The sequence below is a fragment of the Balaenoptera ricei genome, chromosome 3 (assembly GCF_028023285.1).
Source record: "Balaenoptera ricei isolate mBalRic1 chromosome 3, mBalRic1.hap2, whole genome shotgun sequence".
In the NCBI taxonomy this organism is placed as follows: Eukaryota; Metazoa; Chordata; class Mammalia; order Artiodactyla; family Balaenopteridae; genus Balaenoptera; species Balaenoptera ricei.
In genome coordinates, this window is record NC_082641.1 from 111,235,484 (window position 1) to 111,261,984 (window position 26,501).

The window sequence follows — 26,501 nt, forward strand, 5'->3', positions numbered from 1 at the left end:
AAAAAACACAAATAACAAATGTTGAGGATGTGGAGAAAAGAGAACCCTCATACACTGTTGGTGGGAATGTAAACTGGTGCAGCCACTGTGGAAAACAGTATGGAGGTTTTAAAAAAAAACTAAACATAGAATTACCATATGACCCAATGATTCTGCTCCTGGGTATATATCCACAAGAAACAAAAACACTAATTTGAAAAGATAAATGCACCCCAGTGTTCATAGCAGCATTGTTTACAATTGCCAAGAAAGTAAAGTAAGTGCCCATCAACAGATGAGTGGATAAAGAAAATGTGGCATATATATATATATATATATACATATATATATACATACACACACGCATATATACACACACATACACACACAATGGAATACTACTCAGTCATAAAAAAGAATGAAATTTTGCCATTTGCCGTAACATGGATGAGCTTGGAGGGTATTATGCTAAGTGAAATAAGTCAGACAAAGACAAATACTGTATATCATTCACATGTGGAATCAAAAAATGCAACAAACTAGTGAATAAAAAAAAAAAAAGAAACAGACTCACAGTTATAGAGAATAAACTAGTGGTTACCAGTGGGGAGAGGGAAATGGGGAGGGGCAAGATAGGGGTAGGGGATTAAGAGGTACAAACAATTATGTATAAAAGAAGCTACAAGGATGTACTGTACAACACAGAATATAGCCAATATTTTATAGTAACTAGAAATGGAGTATAACTTAAAAACTGTAACCTACTATATTGTACACCTGTAACTTACATAATATTGTACATCAACTATACTTCAATTAAAAAAAGCTCAAAGTTTCAAAGGTAGATATGAAATGGTGTAAGACAAAAAAATATCGAACCATTATTTCCACCCAGAGATATCAAAACTTTCCTGATGTTAGGGTCAACATTTCTCTTGACCAAAGTAGGTTTCAACGTGTGAAAAATTCTAACCTATTGTATCAATGTCAATATCCTAGTTGTGACACTATGCTATAGTTTTGCAAGATGCTATTGAGGGAACTGGATAAAGGATACATGTGATCTCTCTATTATTTCTTACAATAACATGTGAATCTATAATTATCTTTAAAAAGTTTAATTAAAAAATTCTAAAGGTAAGTTAATTTAGTATTCATTCAGCCTGCTTAGGTAGTACCACCCCAAAATGTATTCCTCCACAGAACGTTCTGTGGTGCTGAACGCTCACTGATGGAACTTAGGGTAATAAAGGAAGTCTCCATTTCTGGTAGGTGATATATTTTTCCCGGAGCTGAGGACATCAGACTCTGTTCTTAAGCACACACAGCACCTGCCCATAGTCAGTGTTCAATAAATATTTATTCAATGAGCTAATTATTTCTGAGAATGCCAAAATGACATCCAGGCACAGGCTATGAACTCCTAACACTGCCTGTCACAGCACTTCAATGTGGAAAGACACCAGCACCACAGACAAGTCTGTAAATGACTCTGAACTGTTCACAAAGCACTTATTCTTAATAAGATGTCCAAAATGTACAGCTGACTCTTATCCACATTTATCTAGTTACTCAATTCTTCCATACAAGTTGTATTACGTAGTAAGGTAGAACGAAGAAATTACTGTCAGGCCATCTATAAAATCCTGTTCTTTAAATGGATATTGAAATAGTCCTAGTCTTACTGACAAATCAAGGCCCTTTCCAAAAATTGACTAGTATAAATGGAGTTTGGGAAGGACATCTCCATCAGGAAGTAATTAACCACATGAAGAGAACCTACTTGGCTTGTCAATTCTGGTAAAGGATGAAGTGTCTAAATCTCCAGGTTGTGTTTATTTTTCCATCTATTTAGAGAACAGTTAATGCATAAAATAGCATACTTTTCTACTCTATCATAATCCATTCAGCCAATCTCTATACTTAAGAAATGTTTTGGGGACTTACATCCTCTAAATATTCTAAAGAGTATTTTAAGTGTTTTCATTTCAATTATCATTTTATAAGTTACAATCTCTCCAAAGTTGCAAATTGAAATCAACTACTTAAAATTGATATAAACCAAGTTCTTCTGAGCATTTTTCTTTTATCTCTTATATAGTCAGGAATACTTCCTCCTTTACCTCGTGAAAGAGCAACTTAATTTTTCCCACAGGCTGTCTAAATTGAGTTCTAAACCAACTCGAGCAGCTGCTGCTCCTGAAGCTGCTTAGTAAAACAAAGTATTCAGCGTAACACAGGAGTTGATTTAAACCGATAAAGAGCAGGAAACTCAGAGCTGAAGGAGAGCCCAGCTCCTGACATGGCCCATTGTTCCTTGGTACACTAAGGCACTCATCATGTTAGGTGACCCCGTATCTCATCTGGACTAAATACCAAAGCTGAATGCACCTATTTAAGGCAGATGAAGCCTCATCCTTGAATTTCCAGATCTAAATCACTGTAGTCCTTTCTTATTTATTTTCTAAATTGGCTGCTTTTATAAGAGTAACTGAAGAAACACAGGTTTCGAACGGAGGCGGCAGTTGGGAGACTAGTGTATCCTCCTCGATTGTGTAGAAGAGAATCTTTGAAGTTTAAATTTAGCAGATATAGAAGCCCTGCATATTAACGCTGTCCTCTGAATGAAAGAGACTAGATTTACAAATAAAGCCTAAAGGGATGGGGGAAGCCAAGCTTACGGTTTTCAAGCTATCGTTACACAGCTATAGCATCAAAACACTGTGCAAAAGTGTTTTAAGTCAGTCAATTTTAGAACTTACCTATACGGATGAACTATAATATTTATCTACTCCTAATTTTGGCATTGACCCTAATACTTAACTTCCATCAAAACTACCCCACCATTTTCTTCTTTTCAAAACCTCTGATTGCAGACCATATTCCATACTCAGCCACAGAACTAGGCCATGAAAAAAAAAAAACCACCCCAAAACAATAAAGCAAAACAAATTCCCCTTTTTAAGGGAAAAAAATGTCAGTTTAGGGCATTTGGAAAACTATGAGGAATCCTTAAAGTTGATGTAAATTTCATGTGGTCCATTTGAAAACAGCCATATTTAAGGGAGATTTACCTTTAAATAAGCTCAGTTGTACCTTGCCACCATCACTAGTGCCCTGGCCATTCCAAATATTTTTTTACTCCTAAGAATGACAGAGAATGATACAAACCCCTGAAACACCATTTATCTCTTATATTTGCAGCTTCATTTACCCAAGAGTAATGGTACAAGTTACACAACAAGATGGCAAAGTTATTTGGAAACTAGGCCACCTAAAACTTTTCAGTCCTATTTTTTGGAAAAAATGTTTTTTAGAGGGAAAAAAATCATGAGCAGATAAATAGAGCATTTAGGACAGTGTGTGCAGGTTTGTAAGGTGTATGCAAGACAGCACCAGGAAACAATTCAAAAATAAAGCTAAGAAAACAATTTAATTCCCAACAGCATCAAAAGAGAATACTTAGAAATAAATTTAACAATGTAAAGTGCAAAACATACTCAAAAACTACAAAATATTTTCTAAAGAAATGAAAGATCTAAATAAATGGAAAAACTTCTCACACCTGTGGATTGGAAGACTTAACGTTAAGATGGCGGTACACCCCAAACTAATCTATAGATTCAACACAATCCCTATCAAAATCCCAGCTGACTTCTTTAGACACTAAGCACCAAGCAAAAATCATTTAAAGAATGAGAAGTACTTGCACCTTGGAGTTACTTTTGGTTTGTAGATGAGGGTTTTACAAACTCTGAAACAAAAAATCACTGCATCAGCCCCGGACTCTGCGCCTCCAGGGCTTTCTCAAGGTAGGTTTACTGAAAACCCACATAAAAGCCCTCATATGCAAACAAGGCCCGCGCTGTAATATAACCTAGTCACTGCCAGCTTAATTTAGTGCAAACAGTGCTATATCCACCTGGAAAAAAAACCTGTGCGGGTGGAGTGATAGGAGCTGAGGGAAAGCAGCAAAAACAAACCAACCAGCCAAGAAAAAACGCTTCTTGACCTCCTTGCAACAGGTCAGAGTTTTAAAATATATAAAGGAGAAAATACGTTTTAAAAACCTTGAACTCTGCATTTTGTTGGGAAAATTTGCAAGGCTATTTCCTTTAAATAAATGGGACAAATGCTATTGTTTGACATGAGTCAACCAATCTACACAAGCCATCTAAGGAGCAGAGTTAGTACCAATCACTAATACAACAGAAATGGGTTATATTGCATACTCTCTAGTGTAATGACTCTCACTTCGTCAGGATATGGAGAAGTTAGTCTCAGCTCCACTTACTATCCCTTTTTCGGAGTGAGAGAGACTATCTTTTAGACACATTTCCCTCTCCCTCTCAAATGACCATTTAAAAGCAAATCTTTAATTAAAACCACACACAGAAAATTTATGCCACTCACAGCAATTTATTGTTCCATTAAATAAGACTACAGCAATCTGAATTGCCTATTTAGAGCTGCAGTTCCATCCAAGATTTATGCTAATTAAGCTTTTTTTCTTACATCAAAAACAAGACTCCTGCAAAAGAAAAAAATAATCACTCAGGGGAAAAAAATGTAAAGCTTTCCAAAAGAAGTACATTTCATTTACATTTGGCAATGAGAAAGGCAGCTGTTATCCCTTTACCGTGATAGATGCCACAGAATGTGCTCATCTACCCAGGCTCCTCCTCACACAACACACTGCATTACATTTAGAGACTTGATACATGAAACTTTCTCCCAAAGGCACAGACAGGCGCACGGCATTTACTTTGGCCAGGAGACTCACGGTTTTACTTGAGAGGAGCCTATGTTAACGACAGGTGCACTTAGTGGCTATCATATCTTCATATTCTTTGTAAGCGATTGAGCCATCAGGCTCAATTGCCAAAACACTCAGAGGGCTGTACTTGGCAGGTACACAGGATGGTCTCGGCACTGAGGAATCGAGCTTCTCATGGATGATGTTCTGCACCATGGTGTGAACCGGAGAACCATACCGATGTCCGAGCGCCCTGGGACAGTCCCCTTTACAGTATCGAGGGTTGTATTTGCGTGGAGCCACAATCCAGTTGTCCCACTTCAGCTGACTAAAGCTAAGTCTAAAGTCATGGAGCTCACACTCATTTTGGGGAAAAAGAAACTGTTTGAAGTATTCACTCAGATTGAATGAAGCTGGAACCAGAGGCTTCTTCAATTCAGAGCCGACAGTTTCCTGATCTCTCCGGTGACGGGACACACCCTCAGCAGCCTCTTCTCCCATGGGATAGGCAGACAGCTCTCTCTTCTGGTCAGGACCCTGTGAAGTCCTCGTTTTATAGTGGAGGGAATACCACCTGTGATAAGCCTGAGCACTTGTGTCATTCAGATATAAAAGCAGTGAGGGGGCTGCCAGAAGAGTCACGTTAAGTGGACTGTCCTGCACTGAAGGATGCCGCAGCTGGTCTTTCACACACGTGACGCTTACAGACATGTGAATACTCCTCTTGTTGGAGGCCACTAGAGGCTGAAGGAGAGCCGTCACATCAATCTCAATCCATCTGTATTTCTTTCTAAGTTCAAACTGTGAGTGAAAGGTAAATGAGTATGGAACTCTTGGGAGAGTCTTGCTAGAAAACTCTGGCTCTTTTATCACCAGGTTGCACACACATTTAACAGGAGAGGGAAAAGAAACGGAGTTGTTGAAAGTGTATAGCAAAACTGACTTGAGTAAATGTTCAACAGCAGTAACACGATCCAGGTTAAACAGCAGGTCCACTGATGATGGAAGGGTACCTGAGGAGAAAAACAAGCCACCAGTAATGCTCAATACAAATCGAAAGCAACGTAAAGTCAGATCAAGGAATTAGTACCTCAGGATGTGCTTCCACCCTTTTCCCACTTTCTCAAGTCTCAAAACAAAAATTGGGGTGGGATGGGGGTTATAAAAAAAAAAAAAGCAGGTAACCAGTACCATAACTAAGTCCCAGCACTTACAGCTGGATACTTAATCACCAGCAATTCAGAACAGCTCTGGTGGTGAATTAAAACGGGGAATCATTACATTCTGAAGTTTCAGAATCTTAATAACTTGCTTCAAACATAGAGGAAGCTAAGAAGGAGAGCAGTATTTTTCTCTTGAAGAGTCTCTAAGGGGAAAAATATAATAAAGACACTTGCCAGGCTTGTTAAGAAAACATTCAAGTCCTTATGGACAGACTCAATAAAGAAAACATAATTGTCTAAGTTAATTTGGAACACTTGAGACCGACAGCAAATGGAGGCTCTAAACCCACTATAACAAAACAGGACATCAAGGAAGGAGGAAAGGTTTTAAATAGCCACAAAGGACGTGCTGAGTTAGAAGGGTTTTCTGTAAGTTATGAGCTAGTGAATATAGATTCTGTTAATAGTGCTGCTTCCTTCTCTCACACACACAAGATTGTTGACTAATGCTTTGTTCTTATAAGGATCTACTGTTCCACATAGGTACTTAAGCTTTCCTCTCACAGAAAGCAACAAACATGGGGAAATATCCTGTTTAATAAAACACACCAACAGCTGAAAGAGATTCTTTAGGCACATATCCAGGCCAGAATTGGTAGCATGAGAAGAATATGCAACTGGAAGTCAAAATACCTCTTTTCCAGTCTTGATTTTGTGACCTTGGACAAGACGCTAACTTCCAGCAGCACTTTCCCAGCCTTTAGGGCCATTAAGTCTCTTCTAGCATACCAGCCCAGCTTAACCCATGAGGGCATTAGGAAGAAACAATAAGATCAAGTACCAGATTTGTTTGGAATTTGATATTGAGTATCATGCAAAGTAAAATGTAAGTCAAGGAGCAAGGGCCAGATCCTTTCTGTAACTGAAATGCAGAAGGTCTATCTTCTTCCCTCCACCCATTAACCAGTCTGCTCCTACACACCTGTCACCTGGTCCCCAGAAGCCTGCTTGTGCTGGGCACAGGGGGCGAAGAGCCGAACAGTGTTGTAGAGGTGACTTCTGTTGGATTTCGGGATCCCCTCCTTGGTAGCACATGCCTTATAGAGCCTCTTCATGTAGTGCAAAGCTCTGTCATCTGGCTGCAGCCTGGGGGCCTCCGTTTGCCCATCGTACAGAACCTTAAAGAGAGGGGAAAGGAGGCCAGGTCTGTGTCTCCCATCTAGAGGCTGCAGAAAGGACCGAGGCTCAGCCTCAAATTCCAGTGGAGCACTAGCTGCAATCTGAGCTTCTCCCCTAGAAGCCTGAGAACCAAGGCTAATAGGAAAACAGAGCCAGGCAAAGCAGCAAAAACAAAGGAAGAATTTGCTGGGAAGTGCCATGGCTTGGAAGAATTATCAAGAAACACGTTTCCCCATACCAGTCTTCTTCCTAAAAGCCAGGAAGAGCCTCTGTTGGTCTCTTAAATAAATTTTAGGTGTGTGCGTGGGCTCGGTTCACTTCCGTAATCAGACATCAAGGATGCCTAGCTGAAGGTAATTTTTATCAGCTGTATGTCAAACAGCTGATAACACCCTATTTATCCAATTTCTCCTAATTAGATACAGATTTACTTGGTTATGTGGCTTTCCTTTTCCTTTTCCCTGGCATTTATTTAAAATCTCTTAAGTTAATGGACTAGCTATGTAGCTGAAAGGCTAAGAGGAATTGAGGAATGATCTTAAAACAAAACCACCCATTTTTTGAGAGAGATTAGTATTCTTAAAGTGTTCCTTAGGTGCTTGCTGAAACTTCCAAGGGACATGGAAAGGCTAACTAATTATTCATGATGATACGCAGATCTATTGGTATGCAACTTATGGTATTCGGTTTACTCCCCCTCTCCATCCTCATCACATCTCCCACTTCCAGGTGCTTAGAATATTTATTTACTGCATGTTGATTTGGAGGGTGAGAGAAAGTCACAATTGGCATTGAAATTCCAGAGAGCAGAGAACTATTAAGTTGCCTAGTTCTCTCAGGTAGCTTAGTAAGGATATGTACTTGGAATACTGCAATATGCTTTTAAAAAGAGGGACATCGCCTTTAATCCTGACTCATTTTTAAATATAATTATCTTGATGCCTTTACTTTGGTCTGCACATTCATCTGTACATACTTTAGTTGAAAGGTTTAGAGATGTTTTCAGGTGCTAGAAAATAAACGAAAGTTTTATTTTTTATTAATCACTCAAATTGTGGTAGAATTTGCTAGGATATTTTTGTTCTTAACTGTTATAAGTATTTATGTTCTTGCCTCTGAGCTAAAATCAGGTTAGAGATGATGTGTTAGAAAAAATGAGACGGGTGCACAATGAAGAGCTGAATATACTCATGGTATAAGATACAGACCAGTCTATGCAGTACCCAGGCTGATAAAACCGAGGTATATTTGTAAATATTTTTAAAATAAATTTATTTATTTATTGTTTATTTTTGGCTGCATTGGGTCTTCATTGCTGCACGCGAGCTTTCTCTAGTTGCTGCGAGCGGGTGCTGCTTTTCCTTGTGGTGCACTGGCTTCTCTTGTTACAGAGCACGGGCTCTAGGCGTGCTGGCTTCAGTAGTTGTGGCACGTGGGGTCAGTAGTTGTGGCTCGCGGGCTCTAGAGCGCAGGCTCAGTAGTTGTGGCACATGAGCTTAGTTGCTCTGTGGCATGTGGGATCTTCCTGGACCAGGGCTCGAACCCGTGTCCCCTGCATTGGCAGGTGGATTCTTAGCCACTGCGCCACCAGGGAAGTCCCTATTTGTAAATTTTAAGTTCATTGTCGGCCAAGCCTCCCTGGCCCGTGGCTGGTAAGCAGGGTTATAAAACACAGCCAAACTGTTGAACGAGAACTTAGTCCTAGATTACACATGGCCAGCAATTCCATGAACAAAACATTTACAGACATGCTGCATTAAGTGGAAAAGTCAGTCAGCTGTACAGGACAGCGGCATCCTTAAGCAGACAGCACTTTTCCGAAAATGGAATCGCTTCCCTCCTGGGAAGTGGAGTGAACTGTGGGCAACGTGACATCCCGCCCCAGGCAGAACCCCGTCCGAGGGAAGCCGGCTGCTGTGGAGGTCGCCTCTTTCTTCCCTCCTACCACCACTAACAGCTGTTCATCAGTTGCTGGACTATTACTTGAGGACTCCTGTGGCTAAATTTGAGGAAACATTTTTATTCTCTCTTGGGAAAGTCTACACCCTGCCAGTGGATTCTAATCCGGTGGGTGCCAAGAGAAGTCCCAGATCCGTGTCCCTGATTCGGGGTCTGGGGTCGCTGAGGGCTTGAACATAACCGATTCCTGTTCCAGCTACTGGACAAGACCCTACAAAACCTCGCGTCGGCTGCCGGGCGCCGGCCTCGGGGGCGCTCTCCACCGCGGGAGAACACCCGACCCTAAGCGCGCGGCCAGCGCGGCCCTCGAGGTCGGCGGGCCCCTGGCTCTTCAACTCTTAGTCCGTGCGGCTCCCGGGAAAGGCGGGAACCGAGGAGAACCCTGAGAGGCTCGCGGGGAAGCCGCCGTGCCCCAACGCCCACTCAGTCGCGCTTGGCCCGACCCCCAAGCAGGCACCGCCCACCTTACGTCACTCGACCGGGGCGCTCCTCCCCGGCCCAGGGGAGGATGGCGCCTTCCCCCGGAGACAGCCGGGAACTGATCCTCCCGGAAGTGACCTCACTGCCTTCTAGCGCGGCGTCCGATCCTACCGGAAGTGGCAGACAGAGGCCGGTGGATTCTGCGCTGCGGAGGGCGAGGTGACCTCGGTGCGGGAGTGGGGTCCGGTAGTGCGGTCTCGGTGGCCCCGGGGGGGTGGGGGCGCCGTCTAGGCTGGAAGGAGTGAGGAGCGCCGGGGAGAGCCTCGGGTTGGGGGCGGCATGTACAAAGCCTGAGCCCAGCGCCTTTCCACCCTCCGTCCTGCAGGCGCCGCCGCGACCATGGGCCGCGAGTTTGGGCATCTGATGCGGATGCGGCATGTGATCACCTACAGCTTGTCACCCTTCGAGCAGCGCGCCTTCCCGCACTACTTCAGCAAGGGCATCCCCAACATGCTGCGCCGCACTCGGGCGCGCATCCTTCGCGTCGCGCCGCGTGAGTGCTCTGGCCGGGCGGGGGGCTGGACTCCCATCCACAGTGGGCACTGCGGGTCCCTCACTGAGCACTCCACAGCTCGCCATACACACGTTTTCTCATTGAATAGTCCTGAATGCCGTTGAACTGGTCATATCCTCCCCATCTTATAGATGAGGGAGGTGAGTCACAGCTTAGATGACTGGCCCAAGGTCAGTTGTGTGACTCCAGCGTCTCCCTCTGAGGTCATCTTTACCCACTTCTTAGCGATGAACTGTTTTGTGTTAAAGGTGCAGCAGATAGTGATGATAGTTGCACAACATTGTGACTTTGCTAAAACCCACAGAAGTGTACGTTTCAAAATGGTTAAATGATGAAGCTTATGTTATGTGAATTTGATCTCAGTTATCTCATTAAAATACTTTAAAATGTGCAACAGGGGAGCAATAGGGAAGAGTTGGTCACAAATTTTCCTGGGTAAACCCCTTTCTTTTACACACCTGTAAAAATGGGTTTGTAATGTAACCTTTCTTGATCGTCTCGTTTAAGAGTGGTTTCTTAAAATCTAGAGACAGTAAGGCAGAATATGTTGAGTCAGAAAAGAGGACTGAGATCCATGTGTCTTGTAAGTGCTCACTGCTTATTTTCATTTATTATTTTTATAGCATTCGTAGTGTTTTATCTTGTCTACACATGGGGAACACAGGAGTTTGAGAAATCCAAGAGGAAGAATCCAGCTGCGTATGAAAATGACAAATGAGCAACTCATCTGGATAATAGTTTCTTGTCTCTGAAAGACCCTTCTCTGGGAGAGGAGTCTACATTTAGTGTCTTGAAGACACAATAAACTTATTATAGGCTGCACTGTTGTGATTTTGCGTTTTGTGTGAGCAGAGTCCTTGGATGTGACTGCTACTTTTCAAGTTCATGAATTCCCCTTCCCAGCATGAGTCCTGAACCGTTTTGGCTAGTTTGAGTTTGGTGAAGGATTGTAGCTCGCTCCTTGTTCTATAACCTACAAGAATGTAGCTGCAGCTACTCCTGTAGTTGAACAGTTGTGGATGGCGTCGACTGTGGGTAATGTTGGCTCCCTGCTTCCATGCTTCCACTGCTTCCATACTGACAATAAAATCTAGTAATCACAGTGTGTCAGGTACTCTTCTTAGCCCTTTACACAAATAAGTTCTTTTAAACCTCACAACTACCTTTGGTTTTTCGGGGTTTTTTCCTTCAAAACTACCTTTGAAGTATCACTATTACACTCATTTTGCAGATGAGGACACAGGCACAGAGAGGTCAAGTAATTTGCCTCAAATTATACAGCTAGTGAGTGGTAGAGCACTAAAGTTTGTGCTCTTAAAGCTGTGCTGTACCACATGATAGGAAGTCAGCTATGAAAGGAAAGAGTGAGGTGACCCCTTTGCCTCTAGAGCTGTGGTCAGCAAGCTGGCTGTGTTTGTACCAGGTTGCTAACAGTGCTTTTTAGCCGTGTGTGGCCCATAAAGCCTAAAATATTTACTCTCTGACCCTTTATAGAAAATGTTTACCCCTGTCTTAGAGCCTTTCTAGTGGAAAAGACCCTTTTCCCTTCACCAGGAGATGGTGCAGGTAGGTGTTGGCAGTTTTATGCTTCTGGTTCCCCTGCTCCATTTCTAGAAACTTCCTCTCTTCTAAGGAGATTTCCTGCTGGTCCAGAGCAGCAACTTTCACAGGGCAGCTCAGCATCTGGCCCAGGATGTGTCTTTCCTTCTTATTCTAATGATTGTTCCTGCCTTTCAGGAACCAAAACTACCTTAAAGCAAAACAAAAATCAGTAAGATGGCACTGATTGTGAGGCAGGAGAAGGAGGTACAGCTGAGACTGACAGACTTGGGCCCATATCCTTTAACTCTTGCTTCCTCAATGTGTGATAAAGGCAAGAAACCCTCATTCCTTAGCTGTGAGCTTCGCATCCGTAAAATAGATGTATTAAGACAAAGCCATAGGCCTGAGGTAACAGTGAAATGAGTGGCATGTAAGAGTCTGGCAGGGTGGTACAGGCTTAACAAAGGACAGCGGTGTGATGAAAACTCTTGTCTCACCAAACATAGTCTAATTTTCCTGTTTGGCTTTTTGTCCAAGTTTATTCCCAGAGCTTGCTGCCTGATCTGCAACGTATATGGGTTATAGATTCCTTTGAGAATCTGGTGAAAGCTGTGGACCTGAAGAAGGTGTAAATGCATCCTTAACCTTCCATAGTTTGAACAGGTTCACCTGCCAGGGGAGGATCAATCACTGCCTTGACAGGCCATTGATATCTGTTTTTTTTTCCCTCCACTTTTAGCCCCAAGCTTCCTAGGGACTATGGCCACCCTTCCTTGTTCCATATCTTGGCTTCATTTTACCCTTAGACTTTTATTCTGGTTCTTTTGAGTCCTTTGGAGATACCAGCCCGAAATCAAACTGACCCTTTCTTAGCCCAGACCAGGCACTGAGCCTCTTGGTCTGAAACCTTTTATCCCAGGAGTGCTCTACTGAGAAGACTGTCCTATAAGCCCTTGCACGTGCTAAGCTTCTGCTTTTGGATAAAATTGTTAAAGGCTGCTTTAAGCCTGTCCCTCACCAAGGGGCTCCCCTCTCTACGCTTGGAGACCCAGAGCTCTGTGTAGCAGGGTCCTGTGGGGGGGTGGCGTGGGGCTGGTGGATGGTGTGGAATGTGAGTTATAGCTCAGTGCTCCTGTACATGATATGGGATCTGGGATCATTTTATGGTTTATCTGTAGAAATCCATAAAGAACAGGAAAATGGGTGAAGTCTCTTAAGAGGGATCACTGTTGTGGGCCTCTATGCCTATAACCCACCCACCTGGAGCCTCCAGCCAGGGTGTGGCTCCTTCACCTGCTGCTGGGGCACAATCACGTGTTCATTTGGCCCTTCTTTTCCCCAGCAGTGCACCTGCTCCCACAAGGACTTTTATCTCTGGTCTGCAGAATGCAGCAAAGGGGATTCTTCCGTCGGCCAATACAGTCCCAGAGATGCAGGCCCAGAAGTCCGTGCCAGTTCTAGCCAGCGATTGAGCAAATACACTTTGACCCTTCGTTGAAGTTTTACCTGGAAAAGTCTTTCCATTTCAGAGACTTTCATTTTTCATTAGGCATCTCCTGCTCAGGGACGGCAAAAAAGTTTCCAATTACTGTCAAGCCCTTCATGATCTCCCCTCTACCTGTTTCAAATAGCTGCTCATGTAGCTACACACTCTGTCTCCCATTTCACCCTAGGCACTTACCTCAGAAACAGAAAATCCCTCAGAGTTGTATTCAGAGTTTCCAAGCTGTAAGCTATCAAACATGCTTCAGTCTCACTTTCTTCTTCTAAATTAATTATTTGAACCCCCAAATGTCAGTGCCTGAGGGGCCTCAGAGATATGCTCCCATCTCATTGACAGAACAAGAAACTAAAGCCCAAAGAGGGGCAGGGCTGGCATCTGGTCAGCTACCCTACCTGGGCCCCCGGCTCCTGCCTCCCAGCCAAGCATTTCTCCTTATGGCCGCCTAGACCTTTCTGCTGGAGGAAGGAACATGTACTTTGGGTTGACTCATGCAGCAAAATACTTGATTGTAGAGAGCCCCTGGACTTTTACAATTTTTATTTTTTAATGTTAGGAATAGGCCTTCACAGCTACTCAAGGGATGTGGGATGGCTGTGGGCAACTTCTGTCACTTCAGTTTAATGCTGTTTGGATGCTGCTTTGCTTTTAAAAGTTTGATTTTGCTCCATATTTAAACAAAACAACTACAGAGTTTGTAGACACATGAAATACTCTCCCTCACAGTGATTCCTTCCACAGGCAGTAACTAATGGATCTTTTCTTTTGGGAGGAGGGATGGCATACAAGATAGAGGCTTAAGGGACTTCCCAGACCGTCCAGTCGTTGAGACTCTGCGCTTCCACCGCAGGGGGCGCGAGTTCCATCCCTGGTCGAGGAACTAAGATCCTGCAAACCTTGCGGTGAGGCCAAAAAAAAAAAAGAGAGAGAGAGAGGCTTGAGCTACAAAGGCTTCTGCAGTGTTGTCACACCCATGACGATGAATAGTCCTTCTTCTCCCCATGCACAGAGAGGGCCCAGAGCCTCAGGCCCTTATCCTTGGCTGTGGTATTGGCTTTATAAGTTAATACAAAAGGCTACTTTGATTTTCCTTGAAATACAGGAAGGCAGAAATGGAGGATTAGGAGAAAGTATCCATCTTTGGAATCAGCACTTTCCAAATCCCATTTGGCACATCAGTCTAGGCTCATTAACGGGAGGCTGGCACTCAGTCCACAGACCCAACTGGCTCTAGGATATCATGCTGTTCAGTCTTTCACTTACGTAATCAGATTTGTGTTCTTACCCAGTGTTCACTAGGTCACCACACAGCCTCTTCCCCACCCCACAAAAGTTCTAGTTAAGCCCCTACTTGGGGTCATTCTGTATCAAAGCTCAGGAGTAAAGGGAAGGAACAGCTAACTAGTCTCAAAATTGCAGGATTGCTTAGGTGAGTTTGGCATAGTTCTGCTTCTCCATGTTCCTTAAGTGCAAGCAGTGGTATCTCCCTCCAGGCCTTGCCTGGTCCTGAGAGGACTGGAACCAGGCAGACACATCTGTGGAGTCACACCCCGCCCAATCCCAGCTCTGAGGCCCACCATACCACCCTCTTCTCCCTTGGCAAGAGGATTCGTGACTGTCCTGTCCCATCTTCAGCTGTGCCACATCTCCTCCACTTTTCCTTGGGGAACAGGCAGGCCCTCACCACATATCCAACCTGTGAAGATGAGAAGGGCTTTGGGAAGAGGTATCAGCCAGGTGTTCAGGGAGACACAAGGCAGAAAAAAAAATCTTGTTGCATTTGTCTTCTTGGCTTTTCCTTCCAGGTTATAGGAAAATCTGAAGTCCTATGTATCTCCTTACTCAGAATTCACACCTTTCCCCACAAATTTATTAAAATGTCTATGTCATTATGAGTACCCATAACTACTCATGGTTTAGGTACATGCTCTTTCTTGGTCTAGAAACTTGTGTTGGTTCCTACTTAAGGTGACAATGTTTTGGGCTTTGGAGAGATCTCAGCCCTGTGCCTGCTTCCCTGAGGCTGCTGGAAGGATGTGCTCTGTAAAAGGCCCAGTCAGCTACTGGCAAGAAAGCTAGTAATTCAAGGTTGACAATGTTTATCACCACCATCAAGCTCTCTCACTGATTTAGGGGCCCCTGCTATCTCCTCATTCACATTTTAAAAAAGGAAACAAAGTCAACCTACACTTATTCATTCAATTCACCCATGACTGAAACACCACCAGTCAGTCCTGATCGCCCTTCCCCTGGGAGATGGCAGGTAGGCCAGACTTTGAACTTCCTGCAGCTGGGTTTCCATTCTTTACAGAGATGATGTGAAACAAATAATTAGGGTGATAGTCCATCTATACAAATGGGGATCTGGGGCACTTGTAGACCATGCTTGCTGAAGTATCCTCCCACAGAAGGGAGATAAGGGCCTTATCCAAGTGCCTGTAACAAAATAGATCAGTGCTTCTTTCCTAGACAAGGCTGAAAGGGGTCAACACTATTTCTGAAGACCTCATTATTAGAATTCTGTTTTGACTAGAGTGATCTCACTGAGCTATTTTGGAATCAAAACGTGGCCAGGTGCCTGGTCTCCCTCAATGGCTTCACGTGGCTATTCAAAGGGGAGGAGGTAGTGCTGACTTTTGGCAAAATGGGTGAAAAGGTCCATGCCAGCAACACGATCACTCAAAGTCCAGATGAGGGATCAGTAAATACTACGTGCCTGAAAGGCAGGCCTTGAGCACATTCCTCTCTGGTAGACATTAACTTATTAAATTGACCCTGACTGCAAATATAAACTTTGCCCCCATCTGACTTGGCAACCATAGAAGAGGCAGATCTATCTATAAAAGGAAGTGGGAACTGTCCCCAGCCTTCAGGATCCAATATCCCATCTACTGAGATGTGGCACCTCAAACTCTTTGCAGTACTCCTGGTCTGCCTGTTTCTGTTAGGCCAGGTAAGAAGAGAAGGATACATACGCGGGTAGCTGGGGATGGTAGTGGTGGTGGAAGAACTGTAAGCAGACCTTGAGCGCCAGCCTCAGTCCTGAGGAATGGGCCCTCTGCTCTGAGTCTACAGCATCTGGGGGAGGTGATCATTATTCCAAGTTGTACAGCAAGGTTTCAACTCTTCCGTACCTGAGGTGAATCTGTCTTTGTCCTACAGGTACATGACTCCCCAATACCAGAACTGAGTTCAGCAAAGAGAAGGCTGAGGAGAATGACCCCATTTTGGAGAGGGGTTTCCCTCAGGCCCATTGGAGCCTCCTGTCGGGATGATTCTGAATGTATCACAAGGCTATGCAGGTACTCCACAAACCTGGGCCCAAGAGGCCTGGGAAGCTGCGCAAAGGAGAGATTAGCACATACACAGACCTGAAAATAAAATTGGGGTGGAAGAGTGCCTGGGTTGAGGTGCGAGCTCCACGGGGGAGAATCCCTCAAGAGTTAAGAGCCAAGAACGGCTCCACACAGGTACCATGAAAAGAGTGGTGCCTTTCCTTTCTTTGCTCTACCCTGAGACTGGATATCAAGCAGAGGAAGGAAATGCAGTAGAGGTGGCTCTGGGCACTGCTAGACCTCTGTCTTAAAAATCACCTTTTCTTTTCCCTTAGAAAAAGACGCTGTTCCCTAAGTGTGGCCCAGGAATGATGTATACACCAGGGGAAAAGAGGACAGCACTTACCTACAACAATGCTCCGTTCTATGGAATATTGATTAACTGCATTTGGTTGGAGGCACTTAAGTGAAGCAATGTTGTGTTTTTAAATGTTTAAAGACAGGTGTATGCTTTAAATTGGTCTCCGTTTCTTCTTGGAATGTTGATATGCAGATAAGCATAACTAAACTTGTCAACTTAAGAGTTTATTTTTCTATGTATACTATTAAATGTCTCAAACTGAGATTCTGGCAGCCTGGAATTCATGCTTTTGAGGGGAAGAAGGATTTATTTCGTATACTATAGAAAACCCAGCATTGCCTAATAATGTGTTAACTTCTCAATCTGGAAAGCGCAGTGAGAGTTAACATTTCTTGAAGAAATAACACAATGGCAGGCTAAAGGCAAAAGTTTACTAGTAGCTAGTGATTAACCTCGGCAAGTTCATAAACTATGGCCCTGGATCCTAACCCTTCACTCCATGTAAAGAACATTTCAGTGAGGTGTCAAAAGATAGGCGATACTGGCACTCAGTACCTGACGATGTGCCCTAGTTTGTCTATGAACAGAGAACTGGAAGAAAATGAAACGATAAAAGCCCAAGCCACCAAGAATGACAAAAAGGATGTGTATGAGATTTCTGCTGGAGCAGGGTGAATTCTGATCTATGCAGAAGGACCCATGGCCAGCCAGTTCAGAATTTCTATAATCAGAAATTAAGACCTGGACTGATGGGACCAGACTTTTAAAGAAGAGTAGCACTGGACCCTAAAATACAAAACAGAAATTACACGAAAAGGGCAAAGTAGGAGTTGAAGAAGTGTAGAGAGCAGTGTTTATAAACTTTAATACAGAAAATCTATTTGATATTTATTAAACTTCGTTTCTCCAGCTATGGTTTGGCATTATACAAAGCATCTTAATGACACAGTAGAGTTAAAAAGATCTTTACAAATTGAAATGTGATACCCTTGTCTCCAAATATTTTAATTGCCATAAATTTGTTTAAAAATACACATTAAACGCATGTTTGACACTCTAAACTTTCTATAATCTCAATACCACAAAATACATATAATATACTATACAGATGTGGAAAAATCTAGTTAGTATATAATACTTTGCTCACCATTAACAGCTTTGTTATGTGAAATGCACATACTGACTTAGAAATTCTAGCTTTTGAGCCCCAAAGTACCTCTGAAATTTTATTACAACAAATAAAAATCACAGTATATAATTGAAATTTTGGTTGAAAATGTCAGATGCCTAAATTATTTTGGATAAAAGAAATGTAAAACAAAGATTTGGATCATGTACAAAACAACGGCATTCTATCAGACACTAACAGTACCTTTCTGCAGAATCAACAAGGCTTTTATCAGCGGCATTACCTCCCCTCCAAAACCCTCCCCAAATATCAAACCATTATTCACCAAATAATTTTAATTTCAAATAAAAGAATTTTCAATAAATATATAAGTATTTCCATCCTCCATATACAAAATTTCCTAAAACCATTCAAAACGGAGGCTAGATAGAAATTTTCATTACTGTGCTTACCAACCCTACATCTGGTCTTCAAGGGTGATGCCTTTTTAGGCACTACCACCTGGGCCAGCTCTGTTGGTGAGCCCCGTCCCGCCCCACCCCGCCCCGACCCCAGTACTGCTGAATGCTCATGTCAATTATTTGCCAGGTGTGTGCATAAAGTTGTAAAATGGGGACACTTCTTGAACAGCAACAACAAACTCAACAGTATGGATAATCATGGCATTGATTTGAAAGGCAGCATTTCCAAATAGATATTTTCCAGAGAGGAACACAGCAGGTAGAAAATTCCAATGGATAAAAGCTGAAAAGAAACCCTATGTGGAAGCAGTAAGAGGTCAAAACTGAATATTACTAGAATTTCTGGGTGAGAGCTTTTTTCCCCATGCTCATTTAGAGAGCTTTTTAGCTGTTTCTTTTTAAAAATGGGAATTTATGCTTAGCTGAGCAATGGTGGCAAGGAGAGGTCCAAGCTGACATTCCTGAAAGTCAACTTCATTATATGACAATTACTTAGGTTGCTATTTTAGGTTGCTTAAAGATTATAAGACTTGGTTTAGACTTAACTCTAATGCCTTATTCTGTGACCAAATTCTATCAAACAGAAGAGACTGAGATATTCTTTCTATTCGCTTTTGTGGAGACTGTAAGTTCTTTTTAATTAACCATATGGTTCGAGTAAATAGAATCTGTATCTGCTTTACCAACTGTTAATAACTTACTTCCTATCACTTGCCGGCTTAGTTACAGGGTCTAGGGGTCTAAAATGAATTTCTCTATTAGTAAATATGTGAAAGATATGCTCACAAACATGAACATTTTGGCCTCTTGTCACTACATATTCTAAGTCATTCAATACTTTTCTATTTATTTTACTGAAGAGCAACCTTAGATGTGCAATATTATTTATTATTGGAAAAAAGTCTGCCTCTCCAACACATAGATACATGAAATTGAAATGAAATCTGTGTTCCACATAATTAGGGAATATGAGTTATAGGAATCTATATGGATTTGAAATGTTTTGCTTCCCAATTTATTTAGGAAAAATAAAAAATCATCACAATCTGCCTAAAACATCATTCCCAGTAGATGTTCGTGGGACCCAGAGGCAAACTTCTATAATTCAAAATACATTATGAGGCCCTTTTGTTCAATTAGCAACTGGAAAATTAAAATCCTTCCCACCCTGTAAGAGCCCTACTATACTACGGAAGGGCTCAAATATATTTTAAAAGTTAATTTACTACAAATCATAGTAATTAAGCTTTAACAATCTAAAAGGAATATACATTGCACCCTTGAACATTAATATTCAAGGTGTCAACAAGAAAGTGTCTTAGATCAATTTAATAAATAATGTGGAAATAGTTGCACTAAGCTAAAATACTAAACACACACATTTTTGACAAACTAACTTCATGTTTTCATACATACATACATACATATATATAAAGTGTGTATGTGTACATAATTTTAAAATCCAAAGTCGCATACCCTCACACTTACAAGAGTGCACAGCGTACCTCTCCCCTGCACAACTAGGCATCACTGGCTGGAGCGATCACGGGCTGTGCTGAAACTCCGCAGAGTGCTGCTGGCCTCCAGAGCCAGAAATTTCACTTAGAACAGGTGTGTTTTACAGGCTCTTGCTTCACAATGCAAGCTTATTCAATAAGGTAATTTCTCGAGGTTACTGTCATTAAATATAAAAATGGTGCTGTCTGATCTAGCTGATTAAACCTTTCTTTAATGAAAAGAAACAAACAACAATTAAAAAACAACAACAGCAGCGAACCTAATAAAGCCATAAGTGTGTCGTTCAAAGTGCAACCCAGATGCCTGTGGATCCACCAGCGTGAGAGCCCCACAGAGCACAGGCATGTGTGGGCACGTGCACACGTTACTCTAGACAGCTTTTACACTGGAGAGTTACACTAGTGATGCTCAACCTTCTCTACTCTTCAGCAACTACAGCTGTAAATTTATCTGAAGTACTCGTTGCTTATAAAGTCAATTCTTAACTACTTGCCCAGAAAAAGGTGGCACTGAGGCAAGAAATGGGCTGAATGCTCCCCAGCCAGACTGGACCTGGGCTGGACTGAGGAAGCTTGAATCACCTGGAGGGGAGTGCTCCCCACAGCCCCGCCTAGGCCGGGCAAGACTATACCATGTGACAACTTCATCCACCGTAATATGTTCGTTGGTTGCCTGTAAAGAGTCCAGTGGGGTAGGCTGCTGCCTCCTGGCATACAAGTGTGGTCTTAGAGCAGTCAACAGAGTAATTTTTTAAATAGCTGCTATTTTTATAATTAACTATATTAAATACAAGTCTCAGACTAAGTAAGTTTTTAGCTATTTGTCAAAATCAGTTGTAAATAGTTAGAGAACACTGAAGACACCTACTGAGGAAGAAGGAATGGTCGCCTGTGAAGGAGTGCAAAGTATGTGCTGGAACAGATGAAGACAGACAGAACTTCTGAGGAGATGGACACACAGGAGAGGGAGTGGTGTTTCCAGAGACTATTACACTGAAAATTCAATTATTTAGAAAAGGATTTTGATCCACTGCCCATTACCACCTGGTGGGAAAAACCCTCAACAATGAAAAGCTTGTAAAAATTCATTTTCCAAGAATTAACACAGTTTTAGAGAGAGAGTACTTTAGCACAGCACCAAAAAACATGCAGGAAATTCTGCTTTAACAAATTATCACTGTGATCTGGGAAGTGCTCTTGCTACCTCTCAGGACCCACAAGAGACTAGAACACACTGGAACTCAGAAGTGCCCCACTGGCTGCTGTTGCTGGAAGTCTAAAAGCTCAGAGGATCCTTTATCCATTTCTAAGAAATCACGGAAAATTAAGGAATCAGAGTCAGAGAAATCAGAGAAGAATAGGACAAACATCTACTTGATTAACTGTGGCAAGTTTCTTACTGAATAACGATCACTGAGAAGCTGTCCTCTTAAGGAAAACTGTTCCTAAAACACACTAAGATTAAGTTAGCAAGGTATCAGAGGCAATTTCTCCAAGGGAAAATTGTTAAATTCAGCATAATTTGGAGATCTGAATCTTCAGTGATATGCAAAAACAACTTGAGGTACAAAACCATTAAGAAGCTCTATATGAGGCCACAGGACAATGAAAGTTCACTAGCTTCATAAATAAGTGTAGACTCAGACACAGAGGAGTCATTATACCACTGGGCTTGGAGATTTTCTATCCCTTCTTTCCCATTTCAAGCCTTAGCAATCATCTATAAATAGCAGGGCAATCCTTTTTTCTGATTGGATGGATTCATTTTTGGAACTGGGAGAAGGACAAACTATTTTTTGAAGCAGCATTACCCAATAGGTTAGACTAAGTCATGTACCAAAGCATTAGCTTTTCTGAAAGAATTAATCTTTATGTGACCCTAAAGGACGATTGAAAAGGAAAGAGAATTTAACATTATTACTACAGAATACCAACCATATGGGTGAGCTGCAACTAGTGTAAAACTTCATCTGTAAACAATCCATAGACTCTTCATTTAAAGGTAAGATTTAAGGCACACCAGACATGATAGGGGCACTAAAAACAAAAGATAGAAGGTATATTTCTCACTTTTGACTCCTATATGCACCTTATAGGGAAAGGTACTTTGATATACAACTCTTACAGAGCTGGCTTCTCAAGCTCTACCCCTGCTTCCCTCCCCTTCCCAAGAGAACTCATACTGAACCAAGTTAGGTACTTTTCTAGTGTGAATTTTCTGATCCCATCAGAAACATACATCATTGATGAGGGCCTTCATAATACAAAGGTAGTAAACACAAGACAGGTTTAAAAGGAGAATTGATCATCTCTACATCAGGCATTAGAACTCTAAGTTGTATAGCAAGAGCACACACACCAAAGCTCCAGCCCATTCCTACATCAGTCACTGAATGCTCCTATCAGAGCATCACAATCTAGTGTGGGAAAAAAGTTTTAAGTTAGAATTCTGAAGAGAGATTTTACCCTACAAACATCATCAATGCAAGAGATATAGGCAGCAACGCTCAGGAGTTAGATCATCCTTTGTTCAACAGTAACTTATTCTGTTTCAGTTAAGTGTCAAATTATTAGTAACAAAAACCCCCAAAAAACAAAAAACATGGTTTTAATAAAATCCATAAGGTTCAAGATTGTCCTTTTATGAAACCCTTCACATGATATGCTTCTCCTAGAAAGTTTGCCTGCCCTCTTTTGTAATGCATTAAATGCAAGTTATAGTCACCTTGTGATTGCTATAGTGTTATTAACACATGTTCACAGTTCTTGAAATAATGCATACCAAATCAGACACATTTCATTTTACATCCATGTAGAATGCCATCTTCTCATAGTTAAGTGATTTTTCATGTGTAGAAGAATATCCTTAATACTAACTATAAATTCTGCAATAATAAAATTGTACTTAAGATCTGAAGTAATATCAGGTAGTAGGTGTAGGAAGAACATGTCCACATTCTAGATGAACCAACTCTTACTCTTAGAAGAGATACCACAAAAAGACATTATTTTTAGGTAACAAAGCTCCCAAAGTATATAAATAAAAATGCCTACATTAAATTTACACAAAATATTCAACAGAGTAAATTTATAGGCAGAAATAACTAAGTTTTAAACTAGCCCCAATCTGGGCACTTAAAAAAATTAAAATAAATAGAATTTCAACTGATTAGTTATGAATTGCAACCGAAATTTCAATCTTATTACAGATCATTGAAACCAGCTTATCAACGTGCTGCAGATTTAAAAGAATTTAAATAATTTTTCATATTGGGAATATTGAAGGGGTCAAACTACATGATGGCTTTGGGTTATAAAAAACAACACATGAACTAGGGAGGAGAAAACCATTCCTCATTCTTAGTGTCGACTAGGTGGTATGTTATGGCAGTTTTCCTTCGTGATGTGACACAGTGTTGTGGAGAAAATCAGAGGCAACAAGAATGTGTTCAGTTCAGGATATCAACTTGGTATCCTGGCGAAGCCAGTGCAGTCCCTGCCGGGTATAACGAACTAGGTCTGTCATGATGCTTGCGTTAAAGATGAGAGGACCCATTACTTTATCCAGTTCAGCAAAGAATTCTAGAAAACCAAAAACACTTATTAAATGATGCACACTCTTTTGAATCAGTGCTTTATAAAGTTTTTAGTCTAGACTGTAAAATACTATTCATATAAAGTAAAAAGCACTCCCTCCTGCACTAAAATAACTCTTCGTGTTTTAAAACAAATCATTCCATAGTCTCTCAAGTTATATTTTTTCCCTAAGTCACGAAACATTTTTAAAAGACCATATGGTCAGGAATTAAGAGTTATACATATAAACAAAATGTCACTGATGGAAATTGCTAGTATGTAGCAAACACTATTAAAATGCAGACCTAATTCTACAATGTACTATTACTCAAAACATTCTCTGTGTACTGTTTTTGTATAAGAAGCAAGTGGTACAAAAAAGGAGGATGTTATCTGCATGTTTCCCCATAAGAGCCACTGTGAGGTTAGACAACCTTTCTGCTATAATCACATGTCATGCAACTTTGATACATTAAATCTCATGTTTTAGACAGTAGTTTAAAAATGTAAGAGACAGAAATGAAAGGATTCTTCCTATGTGAACAAATACAGACTGATGTGCATGTAAGGCAGGGTACAGAGAGGAGGAAGGAATGATAATATCCTGACATTTGAACCCAAAGCAATTTTGGAAGAAGACGGATGTAGGACTCAGTAAGGAGAGTTTTTACATGTGCAGTGATGACAAAGACCTCAGTATACTTAAACAAGATAAGAAGTAATCAAACAGTTGAGGAGAAAAGAATCTTCTTTATAGAATTCCAGTTAATAAATTCCTGATGAATTTTCTGTTTCCTAATGGAATAGCACATGTAGGTGATGACCATCAATGGATGCTAAAAGCCTAAGTTAAAGTTTAATAGGGAATCTTACATCAAACTGAGTCAGGCCGACACCATCTGAATGAATCAATGGTCAAATCTTACTGACACTAAAAAAGGGATAACCATTAACATGCCTCGTAATATGATGTAATAGGAAATACAGAGTAACACCTATGAAAAGTTCTTATCTAAAATAATGAACTTGAATCTAATCAAGTCTCAAGATATAACTATCAGCATGAATGAAATGAGGGGGACAGAAGAGCAAGCTAAATGTACAATGAAGAAGTAATGAGCCAAATCTAGACTATGACACATTCTATGCTGCAGTTTCTCCTTGACATCAATGGCATGCCTGCCCCCCCACCCCCCCAAAAAAAAGAGGAGGAGAGGGAGATACTTGAGGCTGATTAATGAATGTTTGGATCCTGTTTGAAACAAACCCAACTGTTAAAAAAAAAAAAAAAAAAAAAGGCATATTTGAGACAATAGGGAAATCTGATGGGAGACTATGTCTTAGATGACATAAAGGAGTTACTGTTAATTTTGGTGGCTGTGATAAAGGCGGTCATGTTTTTGAAAACTCCTTATCACCTAAGGATGCATACCAAAGTATGTTCAGGTGAAACGTCGTTATCTGATACATGCTTTAAAATACACCAGGTAAAGAAAAGGAGGACGAGGGGCGGTGGGGGGCAGTCGGGGGGAAAGATAAAACAGGATTAGCAAAACATGTTGTTGAAGCTGAACTTGAGTAAAAGGTACATGGGGTTCATTATACCATTCTCTTTCCTTTAGTCAATGTTTGCAAACTGCCATACAATAGGTAGGTAGGCAGGCAGGCAGGCAGGCAAGTAAGTGTGTAAGCAAGGAGCTGGGGAGAGAAGAAAGGAAGTGAGGGGGGAAGGGATGGAGGGAGAGAGGGAAAGGAAAGGAAGAATGATGCTAGAAAACTGGCATCAGGGAGAAGAATGTAAAGTAGGGATGACTTAAGAAGAATTCCAGCCTTGTAACCTTTCCTGAGTAGCACTGACAATATTTAAAATTTTAGAAACAAATTAGGTTTTCAAAAACACAACTTTTTATTGCATGTTGGGGTTCCCCTTCTACATTTCTCCCACCATTATCCCTCTTTAGGGATAGGAGTTTTTCATTTTCATCTGATTACCTGTTCATGCTATAAGTATTTAAATATACTCTGTGACAAAAGGACACTTGATTGATTGGCTACTTCAAGTGTTTCTCTACAAAGGAACTGCCTGAATAGATGCTACACACACATATTTACTAAAAGCATCTATTAAAATAAGATGGTGTTTATCTTGTACTTTTCCCAAGATCTTAATACTTTCTAATTCTCAGTGTTCTTAGTTTTGGAGATAACAAACAGGGTGCAAGGCCTCAAATGACCTAATATTAAAGAATGCTATAAGTCTATTCATTTTGTAGTCTCTTTTATCATATAAGTTTCTTCCAATATACCTAAAAATCCAATATGAACATGCTTTCTTATATATTAAACATCTCACATGTACAAGATGTCTGGATGTAATCCTATGCCCATAGCCAAATTTACTGTTAACCATCCCAGAGTAGAATATACATTTTATTACTTTTACAGTATAAGCTGTAATTAAATTTGCCTGAACAAAGGCATATTTTGTCTTAGACCAAAAACTATTTTTTGTTTAGTTTGTGTCCCCACTATAGTGCAAGGTATTTTTTGACTGAATTCAGTATATTCACATGATTGATAAGCAATGGCAATCAGCAAACTGATTGTCATTAACTCTAGACTAAACTAAATGCATACCAGAGACTTACTTAACTATATCATAAAAGCTCTTTTTAACAATTCCATCATTCAGAGTCTCTTCAGAGACCTCCCTACCTTTTTGCTCTTTGGAAAGCTGTTCAGCTTGGTCCCAAATTTCGGTGGCATAGAGGAAGTTGGATGTAACCTGAACATAGCTGGCTGCCATGTGGTGGATCCTCTGTGGAATGGTCACTGAAGAACCACTTGCTGAAGCACTACTGGCCCCAGAAGAATAATTTCCCGAATTGCCTGGTGACAGCTTTGGAGAAACAGGGGAAGGCATCCCAGCAGCTTTGCTACACACAGAGAAACAGGAAGTTTATTCATATGAATATGGTGAATGTGAGGAAATCGATGTACTACTGGCTCTTCCTACATGAAGACTTTTAAAATTTAAAGATTCTTTTAAACTAGAAGAGTTTCCAGAGAAGTACAATTTCTTTTAAATAAATACTTAGCTCACTGAAGA

The 26,501-nt window shown here is 41.2% G+C and overlaps 4 protein-coding genes across 9 annotated transcripts in view; 2 read left to right on the top strand and 2 right to left on the bottom strand.

Annotated features, from left to right (window-relative positions):
- Window positions 1-4,521: 4,521 nt before the first annotated feature.
- On the bottom strand, window positions 4,522-7,277 carry GDF9 (growth differentiation factor 9). The gene is made up of 2 exons (XM_059919468.1): window positions 6,881-7,277; window positions 4,522-5,748 (listed from the first exon to the last, which is right to left on the bottom strand). The coding sequence occupies exons 1-2, from the start codon at window positions 7,275-7,277 to the stop codon at window positions 4,787-4,789; spliced, it is 1,359 nt and encodes a 452-aa protein (XP_059775451.1). The 3' UTR covers window positions 4,522-4,786.
- Window positions 7,278-9,588: 2,311 nt separating this feature from the next.
- Window positions 9,589-10,852, top strand: LOC132363780 (cytochrome b-c1 complex subunit 8). 2 transcript variants are annotated; one of them, XM_059919469.1, is made up of 3 exons: window positions 9,589-9,675; window positions 9,842-10,009; window positions 10,654-10,852. In XM_059919469.1, the coding sequence occupies exons 2-3, from the start codon at window positions 9,856-9,858 to the stop codon at window positions 10,746-10,748; spliced, it is 249 nt and encodes an 82-aa protein (XP_059775452.1). In that variant the 5' UTR covers window positions 9,589-9,675; window positions 9,842-9,855; the 3' UTR covers window positions 10,749-10,852. The 2 variants fall into 2 exon arrangements, with proteins under 2 accessions (XP_059775452.1, XP_059775453.1); XM_059919470.1 differs by having other exon boundaries at window positions 9,615-9,684.
- Window positions 10,853-15,687: 4,835 nt separating this feature from the next.
- LEAP2 (liver enriched antimicrobial peptide 2) lies at window positions 15,688-16,971 on the top strand. The gene is made up of 3 exons (XM_059917068.1): window positions 15,688-16,026; window positions 16,236-16,375; window positions 16,684-16,971. Exons 1-3 carry the CDS (start codon window positions 15,970-15,972, stop codon window positions 16,718-16,720), a joined length of 234 nt encoding a protein of 77 aa, XP_059773051.1. The 5' UTR covers window positions 15,688-15,969; the 3' UTR covers window positions 16,721-16,971.
- A 614-nt stretch (window positions 16,972-17,585) lies between these two features.
- The window catches only part of AFF4 (ALF transcription elongation factor 4), a 101,869-nt gene continuing 92,953 nt past the window's right edge, over window positions 17,586-26,501 (bottom strand). For all 5 annotated transcript variants that reach the window (XM_059917063.1, XM_059917067.1, XM_059917064.1 and 2 more), the window contains 2 exons: window positions 26,108-26,328; window positions 17,586-23,398 (listed from right to left, as the gene is read on the bottom strand). In XM_059917063.1, coding sequence (XP_059773046.1) covers window positions 23,271-23,398; window positions 26,108-26,328 — 349 coding nt within the window. In that variant the 3' untranslated portion in view covers window positions 17,586-23,270. The remainder of the gene's footprint in view (window positions 23,399-26,107; window positions 26,329-26,501) is intronic.